Source organism: Halichondria panicea, chromosome 3 (genome assembly GCF_963675165.1).
Source record: "Halichondria panicea chromosome 3, odHalPani1.1, whole genome shotgun sequence".
Taxonomy (NCBI): domain Eukaryota; kingdom Metazoa; phylum Porifera; class Demospongiae; order Suberitida; family Halichondriidae; genus Halichondria; species Halichondria panicea.
Window position 1 is genome coordinate 6,512,716 of NC_087379.1, and position 23,729 is coordinate 6,536,444.

Consider the following 23,729-nt stretch of genomic DNA (forward strand, 5'->3'; position numbering starts at 1 on the left):
AAGCATCCATCTTATAGTTCTTACCATCAGCATTGAATCCAAGCTGTCGGCAGACAACGATTGCATCATTGTCACTCCAAAAATCATCACAGACAGTGCCCCACTCTCCAGTGCCGCTGCACACCTCCACACGACCCTCGAAATCGTTGCTTCCTCCGACTAACCTGAGATCTCCTTCAGTGCAAGTACCTGCATGCATGGATGAACATACTTAATAACACTACATTTTTCATACAAGAATCCTATAGTATTGACTGCATGCATGCATGCACACTAGTCTCGAATTCCAAGCCTCTTTGCTATACAAAGTTGGGGAGGGCGTGGCTGGACTACATGCACACTCCTAGCTAGCTGCTATAGCCTCCCATCATGCATGCAAACTTCTCATTTAACTGTGCAGTTAAATACCTCTACTCTCAGCCTTAAAAGTATAAGTGTTATGCAAGTATGTTAAGGACAGTGCATGTTATTTTGAGGCAGAAATCGTGTTTGGATTTAGCTTTTACAGATCAATTATACACTTCAGCACGCTCTACTGAACTCAGTAACGTACCAGTACACCTCACTCCAGCATCTTCAGTGTGCCTACAGTTGTGTTGTCCCACGCCAAGATGTGAGCAGGCAGTCAGTCTGTTCTCAGTGCCAGTACAGCCAAAGTCATCATACAAGATGGAACCAGTGCCTTGGCCAAAGAAAGCACTACCAAAAGCAGTACCTACACAAAGAAGATGCATATGATTAACGGGTGCACAATTGATCAAGGGAAAAAGCAGGGTAAAAAACAAACGCATACATATTTGTGTGCGTATATTATGGCTGCATTAGTATACGCTCCACCGAGCATTAATGTACATGTACGTACCTTCCCTGCTGTATCCGAGCTGCCAGCAGACTACTTGAGCCTCGGGTGCACCCCAGAAGTCATCACAGACGGTCCCCCACATCTCATTATCGCACACCTCCACACGGCCCTCTCTGGAAGTGGCTCCACCCGCAAGTCTCAGGTCACCATTGTCACAGATGACTGTACGGGCGAGATAGACCTTAGTAATTGTGACACAACTAAATGTTGTAAGGATAATCGACAGACCTACTATATAACCCCAGGGGCGTAGCTACCATTGTTTCCTGGTTGCCCAGAAACCCCCCCAGGAGCTGCTGAGAAAATTGGGCAGGGCTCCCCAATAATTGAAATCAAGCAGCCCTGCCCATCTTTTCATGCACGTGGCTGCAAATCATGTAGAGATAGCACCGTGAATCGTTTCACTTTGGCTAGCTTTGTCTCAGCTAGCTAGCTAGCTACCTCAAACAAAGAAGACCAAGACTTAAGTTCTAGTATCAATCCTGCATGCTCCAGTATTCTCAGACTCAGCTCTAAGCATAACTTTATTCGATATTCAGGAAGGACAAGTTTAGAACAATCTCAGCCACATGAAACCTCTCAGGTAAATGTAATGGTGCTCAGCTGTCTAGACTAGCAATACACAATTGACACCTGCCTTTTAGAATGTCTATAGCTAGCTAGACTAGCTAGTCTAGCTAGCTTCTCACAAACATGTAAAAAAAGCCATTACAAACAATGAGCAATAGGTGTAACCAGTAGGTGTGCCCCAATCAAGAGGGTGTGACACCGGAAGTGGGCGTGGCTAAAATTTCCCGTCTGGCTACGCCCCTGAACCCAACCCCTACTAACCATTTAACCAATGGTGAATTCTTAGTATAATTATCATACTAGCCATTGTATACAATACGTAGCAGTACAAGCACAAGAATGACCCTATATATAATAGACATATGGCTATAATTAGAGCATTGATTCTGGTACATGTATAATTACACATACACATATAGATAGATAGCCATCTGTCAAAATACGTACAATTCAACAAAGAAACGGACAAGTACACACAGTCCCACTCAATCCTTACGTGGACAGGTGACTCCGACATCTTCAGAGTGAGCACAATTGTGAGAACCAACGCCGTTGTGGGGACAATCAAACAGAGATGTTTCTGGACCTGAACAAAAAATGTTGTCCAACACAATCTGTCCAGTTCCTTCTCCATAGGCGGCAAAAGACTGAGCAGTAGCACCTGTAAAAAGCACATGTACATTTTGACCAACATATTCAAAGGAGTAGCTATATAATTGGCTTTTGAATGCTCTGATAATTGGACTTGCGCAGAAACGCTAAACAGTATTCTAAATGCCTGTATACAGGTACGTAGCTTAATTTCCAAATCCAATAAGATCCTACCATCTCCGTTGAGTCCAAGCTGCCTACAGGCGACAGTGGCCTCATCAGCGCCAAAGAAGTCATCACACACAGTGCCCCAGGCGTTGCTGTTGCACACCTCCACACGTCCCTGTCTGAAGTCAGCTCCACCCACCAGTCGAATGTCACCTTGGATACACACAGCTGTATAGCGGATATTCAATAATCATACGATCATTGACCTTATGCCTCACATCTGCATATACCCACTAACAAAGACACCCACACACTCCCACACAAACAGCTAAACAACTTACGAGGAGGGGTAATGGGTCCACTGCATCTCACACTAGCATCTTCACTGTGGTCACAGTTATGCGTGCCAAAGCCCGAGGAGGAACAATCACTAAGCAACAATTCAGTTCCAGTACAAGCCACGTCGTCCAGCCAGATAGGATCAACTCCCGGACCAAACATAGCAACTCTAAAGCCAACACCACCTGTAGGTACATGGATCCGAGTATTGATACTTAGGTAGGTTGATACTTTTATAACTAACATGCTGAATGAGAGAACAATACTCTCTCTTCAAATTGCACTAAAAACAAGCTTTCTATAGTTTGAGTGTTTGTGTGCACCTGTATTTCCCAGCTGTCTACACACGACCATTGCATCATTATCATCCCAGCTATCGTCACAGACTGTGCCCCACTGGTTCTGGTTACAGATCTCCACACGACCTTCAAACTCATTAGTACCACCGACCAGTCTCAAATCACCTTGTGGGCATACACCTGTGCAGTGGAAGACAAAGTGAAGCAGGTCATATCAATACGATAATTATATCATACTTATAGAGCAGCTACAATACACTATATAGAATTATGTTTGCAGGCTATAATATAATAAAATGCTCTAGACTGAAATTAATTCATAAATTAGTATACAGCCGCTCTTTAAATTTCGTTCAGGCACTCACTTCCACAGACAACACCAGCATCTTCAGAATGACCACAGTTGTGGGTTCCGACTCCTCCATGATTACAGTCGAAGAGAGAGGACTCAGAGCCACTGCACATAAGGTCGTCAAGGAGAATGGGTCCAGTTCCTTGTCCAAAGAATGCAAAGAGTGGGGCGCTGGTGGCTATTGGAAAGTGAAAATATTATATGAAACGTGGTTGATTTTGTGTAAAATAAATGATAGTATAGCTAAGAGGCTTGGAAATCGTTTGCCCCCATTTAATGCTACACGGTTCAGTTCGGTTGCAGAGCAGTTATAATTGATCTATTTATTAGCACTTCAATCCACATGCACGTTACACAGTGTTAGAAATTACTCACTACCATCACTCATTGAACGGACGTTTAATTAGAATGACCATGCATTCCTCCATGTGTCCAGTCAGTATGACCAGGCACAAATGACATTTGACCATACAGTCAATAAAAATTATTTCTAACACTGCATGTATACGAAAAAGCATAACACATGTACATGCATGTACGTATATTTCTTACCTGCTCCATATTGAAGTTGTGCACACACTACAGATGCATCATTAAGATCCCAGCTGTTGTCACACACTGTGCCCCATTCGTCATCGTTGCACACCTCCACACGACCCTCAAACTCAGATGTACCACCCACCAAACGGACATCGCCAGTTGTACATACTGTATGGGAAAAGCAGGAGTAATAGTTTCAATTTAAGCAGGTGCGCAGCTTATTTGCAAGTTACAACATGCACTGGCAAAAAGTTAGAAGCTGATACTGCAAGAATGTGTACATAGTCTACATGTACATGTACAGACTGTCAGTACATTATGTACCTTTGCAGTGCACTCCAGCATCCTCAGAATGTGCACAATTGTGGATGTTGAGTCCTGCGTGAGGGCACTCCACGATGGAAGACTCAGTCCCAATGCAGTTAACATCATCGAGGATTATGCTTCCAGTTCCTTGTCCAAAAGTAGCACTGCCGACAGCACTAGTTGCTGTAATTGAAATAAGAAAGCTTGAAACTAGCTACCAAAATTCTATTTCTATAGGCTTAACGTTACAGCTACTTCTGATAATTACGTTACAGTACTTTAGGTAATTTCAAGTAACATAATAATTATACCTATAGAATAGCCGAGTTGTCTACAGATAACTTGTCCATCGTCAAGGTCCCATGCATCGTCACAAACAGTGCCCCAGGCATTGTTATCGCACACCTCCACTCGTCCCTCATTCGGAACCAGACCACCCACCAGTCTTATGTCTCCATTAGTGCAAGACGCAGGTGTAGCTAGGAGAGGAAAATTTAAGAATTGAAACTACAACGTATGTACAACTCATTTTTTTGAAATTTAAGCTTTATATGCACATACGTAAACTTAAGCCCCGTTTACACTACACCTAATCTGGGTCGAATCCGGATTGCAGATTTTTCTGAGTAGTGGGCATAGTAAAATGAGCACTAATTGCATTTGTGCAAACATTGGCTGATAGGAAGCTACAGGCTTACTCTAGAAACACCCCAAACATAATTATGTGGAACACCTCAGAATTAGCCCTCTGTGCTTACTCACAGCTAAACTGCTTCTGACACAATCTGCACCACCTCCAGAAGTGGATTGGCTAATAAGGGCCATTTACACGAACGCAGTTACGTTTAATCTGGATTCCAACCCGGATTAAAGGCCTGGTGTAAACAGGGCTTTATATTTCACACATGCCATTCCTTACTATCACACACAACTCCAGCATCTTCAGAGTGACCGCAGTTGTGAGTGCCCACTCCATTGTGTTGACAGTCAAACAGGGAGACCTCATTATTGACACAGATGAGGTTGTCCAGGAGAATGGGTCCAGTTCCTTGTCCATATGCGGCAAATCTAGTAGCACTGATGGCTGTGTAAGGACAGGCAACAAAGTGAGGGTTTCATTCTAGCACAATCATGGAATGTTATCCTTCCACTGCAATAGCACAATCATGGTCATTTGTACTATACGTACAATTATTCCCAAGTGTCTCTTTTTGCACAGTTTCATAGAGTTAGTACAGCTAATACTACCCATACTCCAGCCCCCTTGGGGCAGCCCTTACAACATACTTTACCTGCACTATGGCCAAGCCATTGCAACGTACCTGCACTGTAACCAAGCTGCCTACAGGTAACTCCGGCATCAAGAAGATCCCAAGCGTCATCACAGACTGTACCCCAGCCTCCATTGGCATACACCTCCACACGACCCTCATTCTCAGTAGGTCCATTGACGAGGCGGATTCGAACTACAGGGGTACAAACATACTACGATGAGTCAAGCCTATAATTATGGTGGTATAGCTAAAAGGCCATTGCAAACATTCACAAATAGTTTTATGGAACAGAATGATATAAGAGCACGTATAAGCAATATACCCTGAATGGATCGAATATTAAATACTGGTATAAATGAAAGACCCATGGATGCTGATACCCTTGGTGGAGGTGCCAAAGCTACATAACATAAAGCTACTAATAGCTAGCTTTTATACACACATTGATTATAATTATCATGATGAACATTATTTTGCTGCATGCAGAATCCAGAATCACAGGGAAGCTCAATGAGTGGGTAATGATTCACGATGATTGATGTTAAAAACGATCGATGCCAAAAGTTCAAGTCTAAAATTAATGGCTGCAAGTCAGCAGAGCCTTAATTGCAGCTCTCTTCTCACTCTTGCAGCTACCAATAGCTAGCGTTCTAGTGCAGAGCTAACTACTAAGTAGAGTAGCAACACTTGGTGAACAAGTTTTGCTATGGACTCTTCTAAAAAGGCTGCAATGGCATTCCAAGTAAGGCATAACTCGAGAATAAAGCTTTATTTTGCAAATCCACAAATACCAAGCCAAGAAAACATGACTAGAAGCCTATAGAAACTCTTACTTGCACTTTATTCATTCCTTGAGCAGCTGAAACAGTCTACACACACACACACAGGTTCAGTAATTAGAATGAGTGGTTTTATGCATTACGTACCAGGACAGATAACTCCAGCATCCTCAGAGTGAGCACAGTTGTGGATACCTACTCCATTATTTGGGCAATCAAACAGTCTGGTCTCTGTGCCCACACAACCTACGTTGTCGAGAAGAATGTTTCCAGTTCCTTGCCCAAAAAATGCTCTGGATTGAGCAACAACAGCTGCAGGAAAATTTCGAAACGTAACAATAAAAAATAATTATTATGACCCCTTTGAATACACCATGTCTCTTTATCACAACTTATATTATAGACGAATAATTATATTAAGCTTTTTTTGGACCAATGCAAGGCTTCGTTATAAAGAGCTACCGAGGGGTGAGGGGTTACATTCGAGGGAGATGGTAGTGATGAGAACTTACTGCCTGGAGGGAAGCCAATTTGGTTGCAAGCAACAGCAGCATCAGTGTCGTCCCAGGCGTCATCACAGACTGTGCCCCAAGAGGAGGAACTATCACATACCTCCACACGACCCTCGTTACCAGTGGCTCCACCCACAAGTCTTATGTCTCCTTCAGAGCACACTGCACAAACATCAATATAAGCAACTTAACTTGTGCAAATAATTATGGGCAATAATTATACTTACAATCATAGAATCAACCACTTGTATTATTTTTGGTGAACAAATTTTGTCAGATCAACGTTCAAAAGAAGGCTATTTATGTAGATTGCTTGTATAAGTATGTAAAATATTGTCCTAAGCACACTATATAAAAGTGGTCATCATTTGGCTGGAAAATTATTGACCAGCTACTTTAGTGTGATTGCATGAAATCTAGGTAACCACTTGAACACACTCATGTTTAACTGAAACTAACGTCCGACCCCTTCACAACACAACAATAAGTCCTCACCTGCACATACGGCTCCAGCATCCTCTGAGTGACCACAGTTGTGGATACCCACTCCATTACTGGGGCAGTCGAGTAGGGAGGCCTCAGTGCCAGTACACATGAGGTCGTCCAGGAGAATGGCTCCAGTTCCTTGTCCGTAGGTGGCAAACCTAGGAGCACCGGTGGCTGTGGTTGAAAACAAGTACATAATTATAATACCTACGCGCTTTAATTTACATACCTGTGGAATAGCCAAGCTGCCTACAGACAACTCCGGCATCAGGAAAACCCCAAAAGTCATCACAGACTGTGCCCCAGGCTCCATTGGCAAACACTTCCACACGTCCCTCATTCTCAGTAGCTCCATTGACGAGGCGGACGTAAGCTGAATTTAAAAGAGTTTGTTGCCATATACAACGGTCTGTCGTCGCACAAGTTAAACTCTACATAATTATACTAACCATGCATGCACGCATAGGAGGAAATTTTACATGCTCCTATCAAATAATTATTGATAGCTAATCAGAGGCAGTGAATAATCTCAGACGGAACAAACGTGTACACAGGTGTGAATCTACTATCTGTGTGTATGGGCATTACTAGCACATGCTAAACATGCACACTTCATGAATTCCACTCGTGAATCTATTAAGCACCTCCCCTCACCTTGACAGGTCACTCCAGCATTTTCAAAGTGGTTACAGTTCTCAATACCCACTCCATTGTGGGGACAGTCAATGAGTCTGGTCTCAGTGCCAATGCAGCCAAGGTTGTCAAGGTGAATGGGACCAGAGCCTTGCCCGAATTGACCAAATGAAGCAACACTCTCAACTGCAATTGACAAACAGAATGATTATATTACCAAACATTAGTCATTTCGTCACTAGATATACAAAAAAACCTCGGGGCTGTTATGAAAGCAACATTTATTTTGAGACATTGGGCTAGCTGTAAAAGAGTGACTCTGCAACTTACAGCCAGGGAAGCCTAGCTGACTGCAGGCTACAGCTCCATCAGTATCATCCCAGAGGTCATCACAGACTGTGCCCCACTCATTACCACTGCACACCTCTACTAGTCCACTTCTGGTATCTCCACCAATCAATCGGAGATCTCCGTCCTCACAGATGGGAATGACAGCTGTATATAGAATAAAATCATTGTTTCTTGTATAAACAATTAACAATTGTGTTGCAATAAGATATAACCTTCTTATGTCTACATATACACTCTGACATAACTTTGATTTCACTTATCCTAGCTATATTATTACAATAAGTTATATCATAATTATTATGCACAATCTAATGTGTGTTGCACATAATAAAGCTGCTGCCACCTGCATGCAGTTACTGCACAACATTACATAGCTCCTAGCCCACTCACTTTCACAAGAGACTCCAGCGTCTTGGGTATGGGTACATTCAGCAGACATTTGTGCCTTGGGGCAGTCTTCTAGTCTTGTCTCAGTGCCGTCACAGCCCACATCATCAAGCACAATATCTCCATTTCCTTTCCCGAACATAGCACCAGTGAAAAAGTCAGTAGCTGGAGAGAGTAATTATGACTTGTTAGTAATAATTATTATGAGAAATTAGTATCTAAGAAGCATATTGCACCACAATTCGCTATGTACATGTACAGTGTATCACGGCTGCCATTTTTAAGCCAGATACTCACCTGAAGTGAACCCGAGTTGTACACAGACTACCATAGCGTCATTTATGTCCCATCCGTTATCACAGATAGTTCCCCACAGCCCACTGTTACATATCTCAACACGGCCCTCAGTATCATCAGTCCCTCCCACCAGTCTCACATCTCCGTCAGTACAGTCTATGGAGAGAAGAATCAATTGATTGTAAGCAATGTGAGTTTTTAATAGTGCACGGGCACTACAATTCTACAGGGAACTACGTATAGATACCATAACCGTAAATGCAGCTCAGTTGTAATGATTTAATGATACATGTACTCTAACCATGCACATAAATTATGTATGTATGCATACTTAGGAAAATTGTTATCAGACTGTTTAGCCTTTATTGCACGAAACACTACGCTAATTTCGATTTGCATAAACACTGAGTCTCTTTTGTACCCATGCAAACGACTCCGGCATCCTCAGAGTGACCACAGTTGTGGATGTTGAGTCCGCTGTTAGGACAGTCAAACAGACTGGCCTCAGTGCCAGTACAGGCAACGTCATCAAACACAATGTTTCCAGTTCCTTGGCCAAAGGAGGCAGATTCGGTGAATGAAATTGCTGCAAAAATATAGGAGTTTCAACTAGACTGTTTGGGTAGACATGATACAGTTAATAATTGTACAAAATAATACCTCCTCGATATCCCAATTGTTTGCAAACTACAATGGCGTCATTCTGGTTCCAAGAATCATCACAGACAGTTCCCCAGGCTCCATTGCTGTACACTTCAACTCGACCCTCCGACGCTGAAGTTCCATCAACCAGACGAATGTTGTCTGCAAGAATTCATAGGACAAAATAATGAAATAACACTTTTACAAGCACATAATTTATATCAAAGGCAAAAGCAGTCTATTGTTTATTTAATGATCTGACATGTGACCAACAGTACGTACAATAATAGCGCTACCATGCATGCACTTGCAATACATGTTCGTGAGTAATTTGTGTTATTATTGTAATTTCTACATAATTATTTACATGTATGTAATTGTATAAGCATGCAAGAGCAGTCACTATCAGGGCCGTAGATAGCGGGGGGGGGGCAGGGGGGCAATTGCCCCCCCGGCATTCTAGATATGCAAGAATTACTGTGAAACATTGATCTGATCATGCCCAATGCTTATGAAATTGAAATATGGGCAGGGCTACCTAATGCGCATGCTAACTGCTGAGAAAAGTGACGACCTTTTTTTTGGGTAAAATTCTGAACTCCACTACGCCTCAGGGAAGCAGGAGCATCTTGTTGCTCCATGAAGTGCCACAGCAAGTTACAAGTTGCCATACTCAGAGGATATGAAAAACAGTTGACCTTTTTTTAGTAAAAATCTTCAGCTGTTATTTTTCCACCCCTGCAAACTTAAGCTATCTATGGCCCTGACTATGTTACACTTCCCTACCAAAGCACTCCAATCCTACGTCTTCAGAATGAGCACAGTCGTGGGGGTCCTCACTCCTGGGACAGTCGGCAAGGCTGGTCTCACTGCCCCGGCAGGACACATCGTCGTATAGAATATCTCCTGTTCCTTCTCCAAAGAACTGATAGTCCACAAGAGCTGCAAACAAATGTGTAATGCACCTAATTTTGGTTTAGTATATATGGGGTGCGGTTAAAGATTTTTCCCTTAGTGCTTGACAGTCTGCATATGGGAGCCATCTCGATTTTTATACAGCTTATGTATATAATTATATAGTTTAAACTTTTATATAAGTCATGGCATATATATATACCTCCAGGAAATCCAAGCTGTTTGCAGGCAACATTTGCATCTCGAAAGCCCCAAATATCGTCACAGACAGTGCCATAAGTAATTCTATTATTGCACACCTCCAGTCGACCATTCCTGTAGTTGGTCTGATTGGTCAGTCTCAAGTCTCCAGTTTGGCAAATACCTGAAATGTTATTAGTTACTAGCGATTGCTCTTAATAAGAAGTTGTGTAAAGGTACACACAAGCTCTGTTATATAGATACAGAATGATGAACAGCATGAAGCTGCATGGACAAAGGGATCAATCAATATACCTTCACATTCGGCTCCGGCATCTCCGCCATGGTAGCAGTTGTTAAGAGGGTTGTTAGACATGGGGCAGTCAAATACAGAAGTCTCGGTGCCAACACATAGTAGCCTTCCAAGGACAATTGCATAATTTAGTGGAGCAGCTCCATACTCAGCAGCACCAGGTGAACGGACAGCTAATGGAGAAAACAAGATTCGATCATTATCATGGAGACAACTGTACACCCTAGGTTGGGGTGTTTTTTGCAACAAAGTAGTTAGCAATGGAGGAGGGGTGATATACTAATTAATGCATCGATCATAAGATAATTATATCCTTTATCTGCATGCATATAGTGGCTAACATACTGTTTTACATTTCTAGTTCTGCAGCAAACTATAAACGTACATAAGCCCCATCCCAGTTGTTGGCACACAATGTCCGCATCCGATGGGTGCCAGCCGGCACTACAGATTGTGCCCCACTCTGCACTATCGCACACCTCAACACGACCGGCAAGTCCAAACAAATCAGGTGGTCCATCTACTAGCCTCACATCTCCTTGAGTGCAGCCTGCAACAGTTAATACATTGAAAACTGCATGTACACTTATACAGTGTATATGGTCCCCATACTTATGGCATTGGGTGCAATTATACGTATACTGTCTTTTATAATTAGTGAGTGTATGTGAGTGTATATGTGAGTGTATGTGTGCCTGTGTGTGTGTGCGCGTGTGTGTGTGTGAGTGTATGTGAGTGTATGTGTGTGAGTGTATGTGTGTGCCCGTGTGTGTGTGTGCGTGTGTGTGTGGGACGTGAGTGGGACGTGAGTTTCACGAGTCTTGTTTTTGTGACTATCAAAATTCACGATTAATAAAGTATAATTATAGGCTCTAAATATTCCACATGCTCCCGTGTGTGTGTGGGACGTGAGTGTTACGAGTATTATTTTTGTGATTATGATTAAGAGAGCATAATAAAATAGGCTCTAAATTCCGCAAGCGTTCTGAATTCACTTATCTACCGCTCTACACTCAGCACATTTTTAGTGTCTCCCATTCAACAGTACATAGGATTTGATACCTCCACAGATGACTCCAGCATCCTCAGAATGACCACAGTTGTGGATACCCACACCATTGTGGGGACAGTCAATCAGACTTGTCTCAGTGCCAGTGCACATGAGGTTGTCCAGGAGAATGTCTCCAGTTCCTTGTCCAAAGAAGGCATTGCGAGTAACACTTGTGACTGTGTGTGTGTGTGTGTGGGGGGGGCAGTTAGTAGCTGATAACAATACTCTGTACAGTCTAATGCATTTATCGTGCATGCATGCATGCATGTATATGAGTTCCTTTTACCTCCTCCCAGTCCAAGTTGCATGCACACAACACGTCCATCCTGGAAACTCCAGAAATCATCACAGACGGTGCCCCATGCTCCACCATTGCATACCTCTACACGACCCTCATGTCTGTTGGTCCCATCAACCAATCTCATGTCTCCATCAGAGCAGGCATCTGCATCAGCAAAACATTTGCAATGCATATATAAATGAGAGACTCCTAAACAATGCTCCCATGCATTAACAAGAGTATAAGCTAAAGCACGGCAGATCTCTTTATTAATTAGCATACACCTTAATTAAACAAATACATGTGATAATACCATGCAATAAGATCGTGCACGTATGTACTATTGATCCTCAAATAATTATAAAGCACATAATCTTACCGTAGCACCAAACTCCAACGTCTTCCCAGTGGTTACAGTTGTGGATGTTGAGTCCAGGGTGAGGACAGTCAAATAAGTTGGTCTCAGTACCAACACATCCAACGTTGTCAAGGACAATGGCTCCTGGTCCTGCACCATAGTAGGCAAACCCATCATGACGTCGAGCTATGTGTAAAAAGTTACATACATGTACTTTAATTCTAAATTAAGCATACCTCTATGATATTTGAAACTAAATTTAGGCCAGCACATTGTATATAGGCTGTCAATATATAAAGTATCGTAATTACATCTGCCAAATCCGAGCTGAGTGCACACCACTTGCGAATCAATGAGACTCCAGGCGTCATCACAAACTGTGCCCCACTCTGCAGCATTGCACACTTCCACACGACCCTGCTGAGTGCTGGGTCCGACCAATCTCACATCATTCTGGGTGCAGCCTACATTTGAGTTCCAGAATAATACATGGCTAAGCCATGCATATATAACTTCTATTACTGGCAGCACCATACAACTGTGCATGTAATAAACAGCCCAAAGCCCATGAAAACGAGAAATTAATACCTGCACAGACTGCTCCAGCGTCCTCATTATGAAGACAGTTTTCGATACCAACTCCGTTGTGGGGACAGTCAATCAGGTTGGCCTCTGTACCGACACATAGAAGATTATCAAGAATAATGTCTCCAGTTCCTTGCCCATAGGTGGCCGTCCGAGGAGCACGAGTGGCTATGGGGATGGGCAAAAAGATGGGGTAGTACATGCATAGAGTGTTCTCCTCAACAATTAGGTGAGTTTAACAAAAATGCATGGGCAAAAGTTAAATATAAAAATGCACATGCATGCAGCGTAGACTGCATGCTAACAAGTTGCATGCATGATTATTATTACCAGATCCAATCCCCAGCTGGTTGCAGACAACTGTAGCATCAAGAAGACCCCAGCTGTCATCGCATACTGTGCCCCATGCTCCACCAAAACACACTTCCACACGACCCTCAAGCGTGTTGGGGCCATTCACCAGTCTCACATCACCGTCAGCACATGGTCCTGCAAGGTGAATACAAGTACTGACCCATAATTATTGTATAAACCGTTGCACAGGTATCATTATAATCAACAAACCAAGCACTTGCATCAATCATGCACTTGGCTGCAAAAGAATACATATACCTGAACATACAGCCCCAGCATCTTCCCAGTGTTGACAATTGTGGACTCTATCAACAGAGCAGTCTAATAGTCTGGTCTGAGAACCAGTACAGCCCACATTCTCAAAGAGAATCGTTCCTGTCCCCTCTCCATAGAAACCAAAACGTGGAGCGCCAATGCCTATCGGGCAGAGATTTGTTTCGTTCTTTAATATAATTATAGTGTCTAGTAACTTACAATAGCTTGATCCACCATATAACAATAATAGTAAAGTACATTTTTATTCAGGTAAGTCAAATATACATTCCCTCGTTACTCTTCTCTACATCTCTCTATCAAGCTGCATTTTTATATATACACCATGCAGTTGATTACCATCGCCAAATCCAAGTTGAGCACACACTGCCTGGACATCTCGTGTTCCCCAGCCATTATCACAGATAGTGCCCCAGGCACCATTATCGCACACTTCCACACGGCCTTCGTACATGGTGGGACCATTCACCAATCTCACATCATCTTGAGTGCATTGGCCTGCAGGTCACAGATAGTATTAAACTATATGCTTGTATAGAAGTGTGTGGTTCTATTGCATGACTCCTCAATAGGCAGTTTATTTTTCCACAGCGTGTATTTGAGGATGAGAATTCGCACGTGACTCGTCACTTTAAAGCTCTTGTTGTAGCTCCAGCCCAACTACAGCAAAGTATGTTACATGTTTCTATATACACTTTGATCCACCGGATTCAGGTAATGAGAACGAAATTTAATTGTTGATAAGCAGTTGACCAGCGCCCCCTCCCTTGCGGAAGTGGGACTGGCCAATCGAGTCTACATATAATTTAATCAGTTCACTGTTGACCACACAATCCCTTTCCTTGTGAGTAATAAGCCTTTGTGTTAGATTTGCTCCATTCTCCACGTGGCTGCAGTGCACATGCGCAAGCTTCTGAAGTCTTCATCTAAATCTCCCTCTTATTACAGTTGCTTTAATGAATGTAGATTACTAGAATGTTTTTTGAGCATTACTTTTCAAATTTTCATGTCAATTCGATTACTGTATAAGCGGGTTAGTTTCAAGGCACAAAATTGTTGGTCAGTCTATTGCAAGATCTACTTGTTTTTAGTGCACACGCTAAGTGCTGGACTTAGCATGTCAGACAGTTAATGTACAGTGTAGGGGGATTTATGACAGTAAACCTCCCGACTACTAGGGCGTAAGCCCGAGGGGGAGGTGTGGTTTACTGTCATAAACCCCGAGGCACTGTGTATTAACTGATATATGTCTCATCTGATTGGCTGACTGGTTGCTGTGCATCTAGCTATATAAGCTTGCATGACTACCACATAGCAACACTATTCAAACAAGAAGACAACTAGGAAAAAGAGAGCTCGTCCACACCAGGGCTCCTATCCACACTGACTCAAAGCCTTGCGCAGGTTAGACAGAATATGAGCAGCCAGCCCCTCCCTCCAGCGAATGGTACAGAGCCACTCCTCCTCTCTGTGCAATTAGTCAGCCCCTCCCTCCACATACCTACTGCAGCAACCAGCCAGAAAAAACAATTAGTGCAGTGGCGTGGCAGTACTAGTGCTAGTGAGCAAGTCAGCCTGAGCCCTAGCCCTATCCCAGAGTGTCTCTAAAGCAGCTCCTTCTGCAAGTACACAGCACAATTGTTGATAAATTAGTCTACAGACTACACCCGACTCTATGTTTTCATTTATAACATTTTGTTTCTCATGCAAGACATTTCATTCATCTTCATTCATCGAAAGCACCATCATTTTATTTTTGTTGCACATTGCTTGAGGTGCCAATTTATGAGCCATATTTCCCTTGTAGCCCTGAGGTGCCAATTTATAACAGTTAAACCCCACTAGACTACATGGAAAAAGTGTAGTAGGTGGGAAATATATGAATATATTTAAGCCTATTTAATGCCACACATAGATATACACACCCATAAAAAGTTGTTACTTCCCGTGAATAACAAAAATATACAGTTAGACAGTATCAAGGGTGTTATAATACATGTTTACGCTAACTTCCAGTAGATCTGTAGCAAAGATAGCTATTCTTACCTAACAAGCTCAAAATTTGTTTGTAAATTATTTCTATTACTAAACTCTTCCCCCTGCCCAGCTTGATATTTTGAATACTAAATCTGTATAGCAAATAATCATACACCTTAAGCAAAAGTATTTAACTACTACTGTACAGTCATGTAGTTCTGTCAATACAATAATGCATAATTATAATGCCAGATAGTATTGGATGTCACAATAAAATAATAACAATATTGTTACCATTAGCAGAGCTACTGCAAAGCAATCCAATAGCAAGCAACAAAAGGTTCTTCCAGGTAGCCATGGCTATCCAGGAGCTCCTTTTCTTGTTTTTCACTCTATAGATAGCAGTAAGCTGGAGCATCCGGCCCCTTTGTTTTGTGTTAGCTACTGCGCATGCTCAAACACTAACACACCCCCATTTCCATTTAGGTATTTTGTGACAAGGATAGCCTCGAATCCAGGCCGATTAAAATACGTATTTAATTAAACTCGAGACGAAGCATTATTTTGCAAATCCACGAATTTATATCCAAGAAAACATTATTAGAAGCCTATAGAAACTCTTACTTGCACTTGATTCATCCTTGAGCAGCTGTAGCAGCCTACACACACACACACACAGACACACAGAAAATCAAATAACCAAAAACTCAGCCTGGGAACGACTAAAATCAGAGGCCTCGAGACCAGGCCGATTAAATGGAAATGTGGTTAACAGGTGACGTACAGATACCAACCAACACGGGCATGCGCAAGGAACACGTGGTTAGGCAGTCAGTGAAAGAACAAACGAATTAGAAAACTTCTCTTGGCATCAGCCTTCCCTCCAAACAATAATTATCTCATAACTTTAAATAGAGTGAGAGAAAACGCAGATAGCTAGTAAATCTACCTGTGTCATATCTAAGGGCAGAATTACATTCTGTTTTTCTGGGTTAACAATATCCGGGATCAAAGCCTCAGAAGAGGCCTACGCTAACGCATAGCCCTTGCATGATTGGCATGTTCTAAAGTTAAAGGTGGCATGTTCTAAAGTATTCTCTCGATGTCATTACATGATAAGTGCACCATGTTAAACATAAAGCTACTAGCTATTAGCAATAGCTTTTACACACACACGTTATATCATAGTGAGCATTTTTGCATTAATTAATTTTGCTGCAATCTAGAACTGCATGATGTTTAGTGCAAGAGGAAGAAGAGGAAGAGCATGCGGAGGAGGTAGGTATAATTATTCCGAAGATGATAAACTATTGCAATTGGCACCTATATATGCATGTGCTTCGTGCTGCATGAGGCCTGATTCATAATGACATGGTGCAGTGTGATGGCTGTGACCAGTGGTACCACATGCATGAAATGTGTGTGAGGAGAGCTTCATTCAGCAACTGCATGGCACTGCATATAGACAGTAAAAATACATAATGGTTTTTATGTTGTTGAGAATACACATTCAATGCATCATACCGCTGTTGTGCTGTGGGGGGGCCTATAATTTTTAAATTCTAGGTCCCGGGGGGCCTAACATCCCTATTGCACTAGCGCATTAATTTTATGACAGGCCCGGTTTTGGCTCGCATGCCTTGCCAAAACACGGCCATTTTTAATTGGCCTGGTCCTCGAGGCTAAATACTGGCATGGATGTGCAAGCACAACCTCTGGCGCAATCTAGTCGAGTTGTTTGTGCCTGACAAATGAAAGTGCTGAGTCAACAATGCGATGAGCTCCACCATGCATAGCTTGCTCATTGCTAAGGGGGGATGGGCCGGGGTACAGGGTGGGTGGACTGGGCAGGGGGGTGGGGCTCATTGCTGACTCAGCACTTTACTTTTGGCAGGCACTCTCACTCAGCTTTGCAAGGTTTACTGATTCTGCAATTGCTCCACCTGTACTGTATTCTATCTAGATTGAGCCCAGTATGTATCAGTTAACTCTAGCTGTGTATAGTTATGGAAAAAACGGAAATAGATACACTCGCCGAAAATCGAACGATTGGACAGTTTTTCTAGTGTGATCACGGCTTCGACTGGAAGCAACTTGGCCCATCAACATTTTTGAATTCGCTGGTTAGTATAGTCCCATATATAGCCACTTATTGGTGTGTGCAGTTAGTTGTGCAATCTCGTTTTGTTCGTGCATTATACGCACTTTTAGCTGATGATTATTGGCGTCTGATGAAATTCGGTAGTCTCTACTCCACACCATTTCTACCATTTTTCGACAGATTGTTTGATGATTGATTACTGCATGATCCAAGGAATGAATACCTATGTATTATATACAAAAGAGGATGGCTATAGCCGAGCTAAACTGCAAGGGTATTATTGTGCTGCGACGTGGTTGCACGTTATAACAATCATTATGACATAAAAATAAAAATAAAATAGACCATAAAAACAATAATTATTGCAGCTACAATAGTATAATCATATAAAGTGTATCAATCTACAAAAGATTTGACTGTGCATATATACAAACAAAGTTCGTTTGAAAGATTTTCTTTATAGGGATATTTTGAACTTTGACTTAAGTAATTTGCGTTTATTATTACATTTTATAGACCCCTCTGTTACAAGTGTATAGTTTATTATTATGTAGCTGTTCTTTTACTGGTTCAGTCTATCATGCAGTTATACTTCACTTAGCCAATTTTTACACTCACACAAATGCATGTCTCATGTATGGTCACCAATTTTTACACTCTCACATGTCTCATGGTCACTAGCTTGTAAAGCAAATAATCTATTGTCTATAAAACTATACAGAAAGTCTTACAACTATATACTAGTACTCTTCTGGAGGTTCAAAGTTTATGGAGAAACCTTTCCCAGTGGATGTGGGCATGTCAGGATAACCCTTCTCCAACTCAGCCTGTGAATAGGAGGAAAAAAGAATTCATTACACTTGGCGCTACACCACTGACCCTAACACACAGTCAACTAAGGGCAACATAATTATTGGGATGTATATGTTGCGGTAAAACATTACTTTGAGGGAGGAGGAGCAAACAGTACAGTAGGACCTCTTTTGCGTTACCCCTAAAATACAGCTTTGCTATAAAATATACACGCTGCATGAAATACTATTTTCTATTGTTACTGTTTTACAAATGTCGGGTGCATGTTGCTCACCTCAGCGGCCTTCTCTTTGGCAGACAGAGCAGCATAGCTCGGCATCTCCTCCAAACCATCATTGTCGGCAAAGAGAGGGTTCTCCACGATACCAATGGAGTGGCCAGACACAGAGATATCATCTTGATCGTTCATCAGGTGGTGAGGCAAGTTATCAGATCTACAGTGAGAAATGAAGTATGTATAATTCTAAGTACAGCTATATGCAGGACTTTAGAGAAGGATGAGTATATAGGCACAGGAATTCTCACCTTGTCTTTGGAGATTTAGGCTTTCTCCTCACGAGCAGAATAACCACCGCCAGAACCAGTACAACGACCACCACCACCAGCATGATCACCACAATGAGCACAACAACCCAGTCAGGAAGAGATGAAGTAACAGCTGGGGGAACGATGACAGTGCCCTCAGTCGGCATGGCCTGTTTGAAGGGAGATATCAGTATATAGTGATGAAATAGATAAAAGTATGATAAACAGTTGGAACTGCTACAACTGAATGGTTAATAGGCTAAAGCAAGTGTTGTAGAGCATTGTGACTGTTCCAAGGTTTCGCTTACTCGAAAAGGTTTTCCATTGCTAGAGGATAGAGTGAACTGTGGGTTTCCAGACAGCCATTCGTTAAAACACTGCTGTTGGTCTAAACTGGCAGAGGCTGTTCCATGTCCGACAAGCGTGGTGCTGTGAAAAAAGTAAGAGTTAGTGCATAGAGAAACAAACACACTAATTTCACTATCTAAGCTTACTATCTAAATGCATGCAGCACTAAATCTACGTATTCGCTGCTAGTAGATCCAATTATTTGTATGGTCAATTAATGAGCATGGTAATCTACCTGAACTTGACGGTTTTTCCTTCAGCATCCGAGCAGCTGAAAGTACTACTGTCGAAACAACCCACTTGGATGAAACCACACACAGTGGAATCCTAGACTCGCAAGCCGTCACTGTTGCAGGCGAACAGTAGACTGGTCAAACTCTGTGTTGAGACTTGGGATTGGCTTTGTTCACTCGATGTCAGGAACGGAAGTTAAATTTAACCACAACCACACCCCTAGAATTCTTCAGCAGTTGCACTGGGACTGGACACAACAATATTATGGAGGAGTAGTGGATGATGTTGAATGCCTCCTAGGGCTGCACAGCTCTACTGTACTATGAGTACCAGGACTTCAGTGAGCAAGGTGCAGGTGCAGATGCATGGACGATGAACAGACTCACATTGTTACCAAAGTAAGTAATGACAGTAAGTTAAGAACATGTATTGTTACCGTATTCACCCGAATTACCGGGACACAAAAAAATTATTACGGCTTGCAGTGTCCCTTGGAATAGAGCAAGAAAAATTACGAAGTGTCCCTTGTATTAGGGTGTCCCGTAGTAATTAGAACGAATATTTCCCCATTTAAGGTACGTACACGGCCTCGATTCCAGGCCGAGGCTAGCTCTGCAGCTAAAATGTCTTTCGCAGTTTAGAAGCTGTGTACGCGGGTTCCATGTCTACAAAGTGGTGTCTTCAACCGTCAGTGACATATTACGGTGCCAGAGAGTAGAATCCAGAGAGTTTCTAAGAGTTTTGAGTGTCTATCGAGCTGACATTAGGGGCATGCTCTTTTTCGTTCTAATTAGATCGGGACATCTAAAAATATTTACATTTCCTGTTATTCTTTAATATAGAGTGAAAAAAATTATGTAAGTCCGAAGTGTCCCTTAGAATAGAGTGTCCCGGTAATTCAGGTGAATACGGTAACGGTGTTTTGGAATTTTTCATTTGATGGCATCCCACTGATTTATTGTTTTGAGCATTCAAAAGCAGTAGTTATGCCTCGAGGCGTAGCCGCACGAGGGTTACGGTAAAGCTGACTGTGTGTGTCTGTCTGTTGTGTGTTCCAGCTGTAACTGCTCAGTAGCTATTATTTTTTTTTTAAACTTACAGACACACCCCTTATTCCTGGATGTAATGCGCATGCGCGCTCAATACTACGTGTAAGAGAATCCATTTTGAACCCCTTAAACTTACAGACACACCCCTTATTCCTGGATGTAATGCGCATGCGCGCTCAATACTACGTGTAAGAGAATCCATTTTGAACCCCAGATCCTGGCAGAAATCAATTTTCTTTGTTGAGGTCCTGGTAAGACAAACCAACCTTTTCGATAACTCTTTTTAGACTGCTTGTTATAGATATACTACTTTCTGTGATTGAATTCTGTCTTCAATACTTATCATATTAACTGTTTAAACACAGTTTCTATATAATTATAATTATGTTGACAGCATTGTTTTTTGCGTATATACTGCCCCAAACAGCATGACTGTCTTTGCATATTTGACACAAACCACAATCTTCTTTTACATTCAGAGCATTCGTTGCACCTCTTTTTCTCCTCTTTTCTCCCTGTTTGAATCAGAAATCAGAAAGTACGTATGTACATTCATAACGTGTAGTGAAAGAAATCTGCTTTGTGGATGAGACTAGATGAAGCATTTTATTCCAGTAATTTTTCCTAGCCTACAAAATGTATCAAAGAATGCATGTATCAAGTATTATGTTTGAAATGTGACGACATAATACCTGCATGTCTTAGTGCCTTATTATGTCTCCGAGAGTATCGTATATGTTACTACATTTTGTTGTCTCCACTTCTCTGTTAAGAATACGTTAGAGCTGCAATTTTTGTTGCCTTTGTTTTCTAGATCCGAGTGAATGGTTGCTGGGTTCAATGAAACAGCAAATGATGGGAAGTATCAACTCATATACATGAATGTGTGCTGGACAGCCCACTTTGTGTGTACGCGTGTATCTTGGAGACGTGTTCGACTAGATGTTGAAGTAAAGTACTGTGCTGACCAAACTATACTGACATGGCACCGCAATGCTGCTTTCGAATGCTCGAAACAATAATGGGATGCTATCGAACATTATTTAATTGCCCTGAATGGTTACCTACAAATTAATATTTGTAATAACAATTTTAATGTTATTTTAGTAACAATCTGTTTTCGTCGTCCACCTTGCACCTGTTTCTATAGCTTGCTCACTGGAGTCCTGGTACCAATGTACTCATAGTAGTCTACTTAGTAAAGTACAGCTGAAAGCCTCCTAGAGCTGTACAGTACAGCTCTAGGAGGCTTTCAGCATCATCCATTACTCCTTTATGAATGTTGTGCCCCCTGAAGCTATTATGTGAAGAATTCGAGGGGTGTGGTTGTGGTTAAATAACTTCCGTTCCTGACATCGAGTGAACAAAGCCAATCCCGTTGCTAAAAAGGAGCGTGTAATGAGCAAAAAGGGGTGTGTGCACTCAAAATGTCAGTAAAGATATTATAGCAAACTGTGCTCTTGAGGAGACACCAGATACACTTAGACATAGGCTATTAATCTTTTAGAGCTACTATATGCAAAGTGATGAGAAAGTGAGCTCCAAAGGGGGTGTCAGTACACTCTACAAACCATAACAGGTCTGTTCCCAAGTCCTTTAAATGCCATCTCTTCGATCACACAATACAGATAAAGATACTTGTGTTCCACTTTCTAATACCTAAACTGTGTCTTAGAGCACTTCAAACTACATTACCATGTACAGTAAGAGCAGGAGAGGTACGCAAACCAGTGGCGTGTACAATGGGGGGATTTGGGGGCTTGAGCACCCCCCTGTCCTCCCAGACAACCATGAAACTAATCGTATCACTCAGTAGCTAGCTAGCTAACTGTGCAGCTCTATCTCATTGACACAACGATTACAAGTCATGACCACGCCCAATTGAGCATGTGCAATCAGTATTGCCATTCCAATGTTGTTATGTAATGCTAATTGCATGCATAATAGATCCTCTGCACTATCCCAGTCACCTCTTGCTCCACTGAGAGATACTGAGAAGCAATGACTAACACTAGAGTGACTGGACATCCCCATTGTGATTGACCAGTTTGCTAGGATGTACCCCAGAAGAATAGTGCATGGAGATCCTACAAGATGACTGACTCATAATTATGTCTTATTATCACGCTATGCATGCATTAGATCCCATTTGAGTGTATTTAGCAGGGAACTATGAGCTATAGTACCGGTACTATAGATTACTCTGGGCTACAAACTACAACATTATACATTATATTGTCATTTACAAGAAGATACACAGAAAAATTATTGTAGCTAGATGCTTTGTCTAGTAACATAGTAACAGAACTAGAATGGAAGAGAGAAGCTCTAGAGGAAATAGTAGGAGCCGCTCTTTTCTTGGGCAGTGTGCTGTACTTTTTTGCTGCAAGGCTGCATGGGGGAGGAGCTGGATGTATGCCGCAATAAATGCGGGGGCGTAAAATCGCGCGCGGCTCCATTTTTTTTTCTGTACTTTTGAGCACCCTCCTGCTTCAATCTCTAGAAACGCCCCTGCAAACTTTATGGACTTCGGACAAACGTTTCATGGTGCTGCTACTACTTCACTGCATTGAGAGCTGGAAAATAATGCTTTGTTCCATGCAGTTATAAACACACTTTAATTCTGTGAAAAGTACATGTTATAAAATTATTTCATATTGGAGATATAGGTACATAAACTAACAAATTGGTGTTTTTTCACACAAATCAAGCTGAATAAAAGAAAGCTCGGCACTAACATAGCAACTGTAGCTATCAGTAGTGCTGGGTGTATGTGTGCACGATGCCTGATTGCTTTGAATTTCTCTTTTAGGCCCCCTACGAGAAAAATAAGCAGATATAGGGATCATTGTGTACTTTCTTGAGCGCAACTCGCCTCCAACCAGAGGGTGTGACGTCATACACTGCATTTACCTAGCCGGTAAAGGCACATCTGAAGATAGTAAAGGAAAGTTTGCATCTTTGTAGCCAACCCTAGCCTCGATT

General features: G+C 42.0%; 1 protein-coding gene and 1 pseudogene across 1 annotated transcript; both read right to left on the minus strand.

The window, feature by feature from the left end:
- Window positions 1-16,105, minus strand: part of LOC135333929 (uncharacterized) — a 38,666-nt pseudogene extending 22,561 nt beyond the window's left edge.
- Window positions 16,106-18,392: 2,287 nt separating this feature from the next.
- On the minus strand, window positions 18,393-19,845 carry LOC135333925 (uncharacterized). The gene is made up of 5 exons (XM_064528954.1): window positions 19,697-19,845; window positions 19,422-19,542; window positions 19,114-19,283; window positions 18,863-19,022; window positions 18,393-18,602 (listed from the first exon to the last, which is right to left on the minus strand). The coding sequence occupies exons 3-5, from the start codon at window positions 19,278-19,280 to the stop codon at window positions 18,516-18,518; spliced, it is 414 nt and encodes a 137-aa protein (XP_064385024.1). The 5' UTR covers window positions 19,281-19,283; window positions 19,422-19,542; window positions 19,697-19,845; the 3' UTR covers window positions 18,393-18,515.
- Window positions 19,846-23,729: the final 3,884 nt, after the last annotated feature.

Coding starts and splice junctions, on each gene's coding strand:
- LOC135333925 (XM_064528954.1), bottom strand. CDS start 19,280: ATGCCGACTGAGGGCACTGTCATCGTTCCCCCAGCTGTTACTTCATCT. Junction 19,023..19,113: donor CCTAAATCTCCAAAGACAAG/GTGAGAATTCCT, acceptor TTCTCACTGTAG/ATCTGATAACTTGCCTCACC. Junction 18,603..18,862: donor CCAAAGAGAAGGCCGCTGAG/GTGAGCAACATG, acceptor TCCTATTCACAG/GCTGAGTTGGAGAAGGGTTA.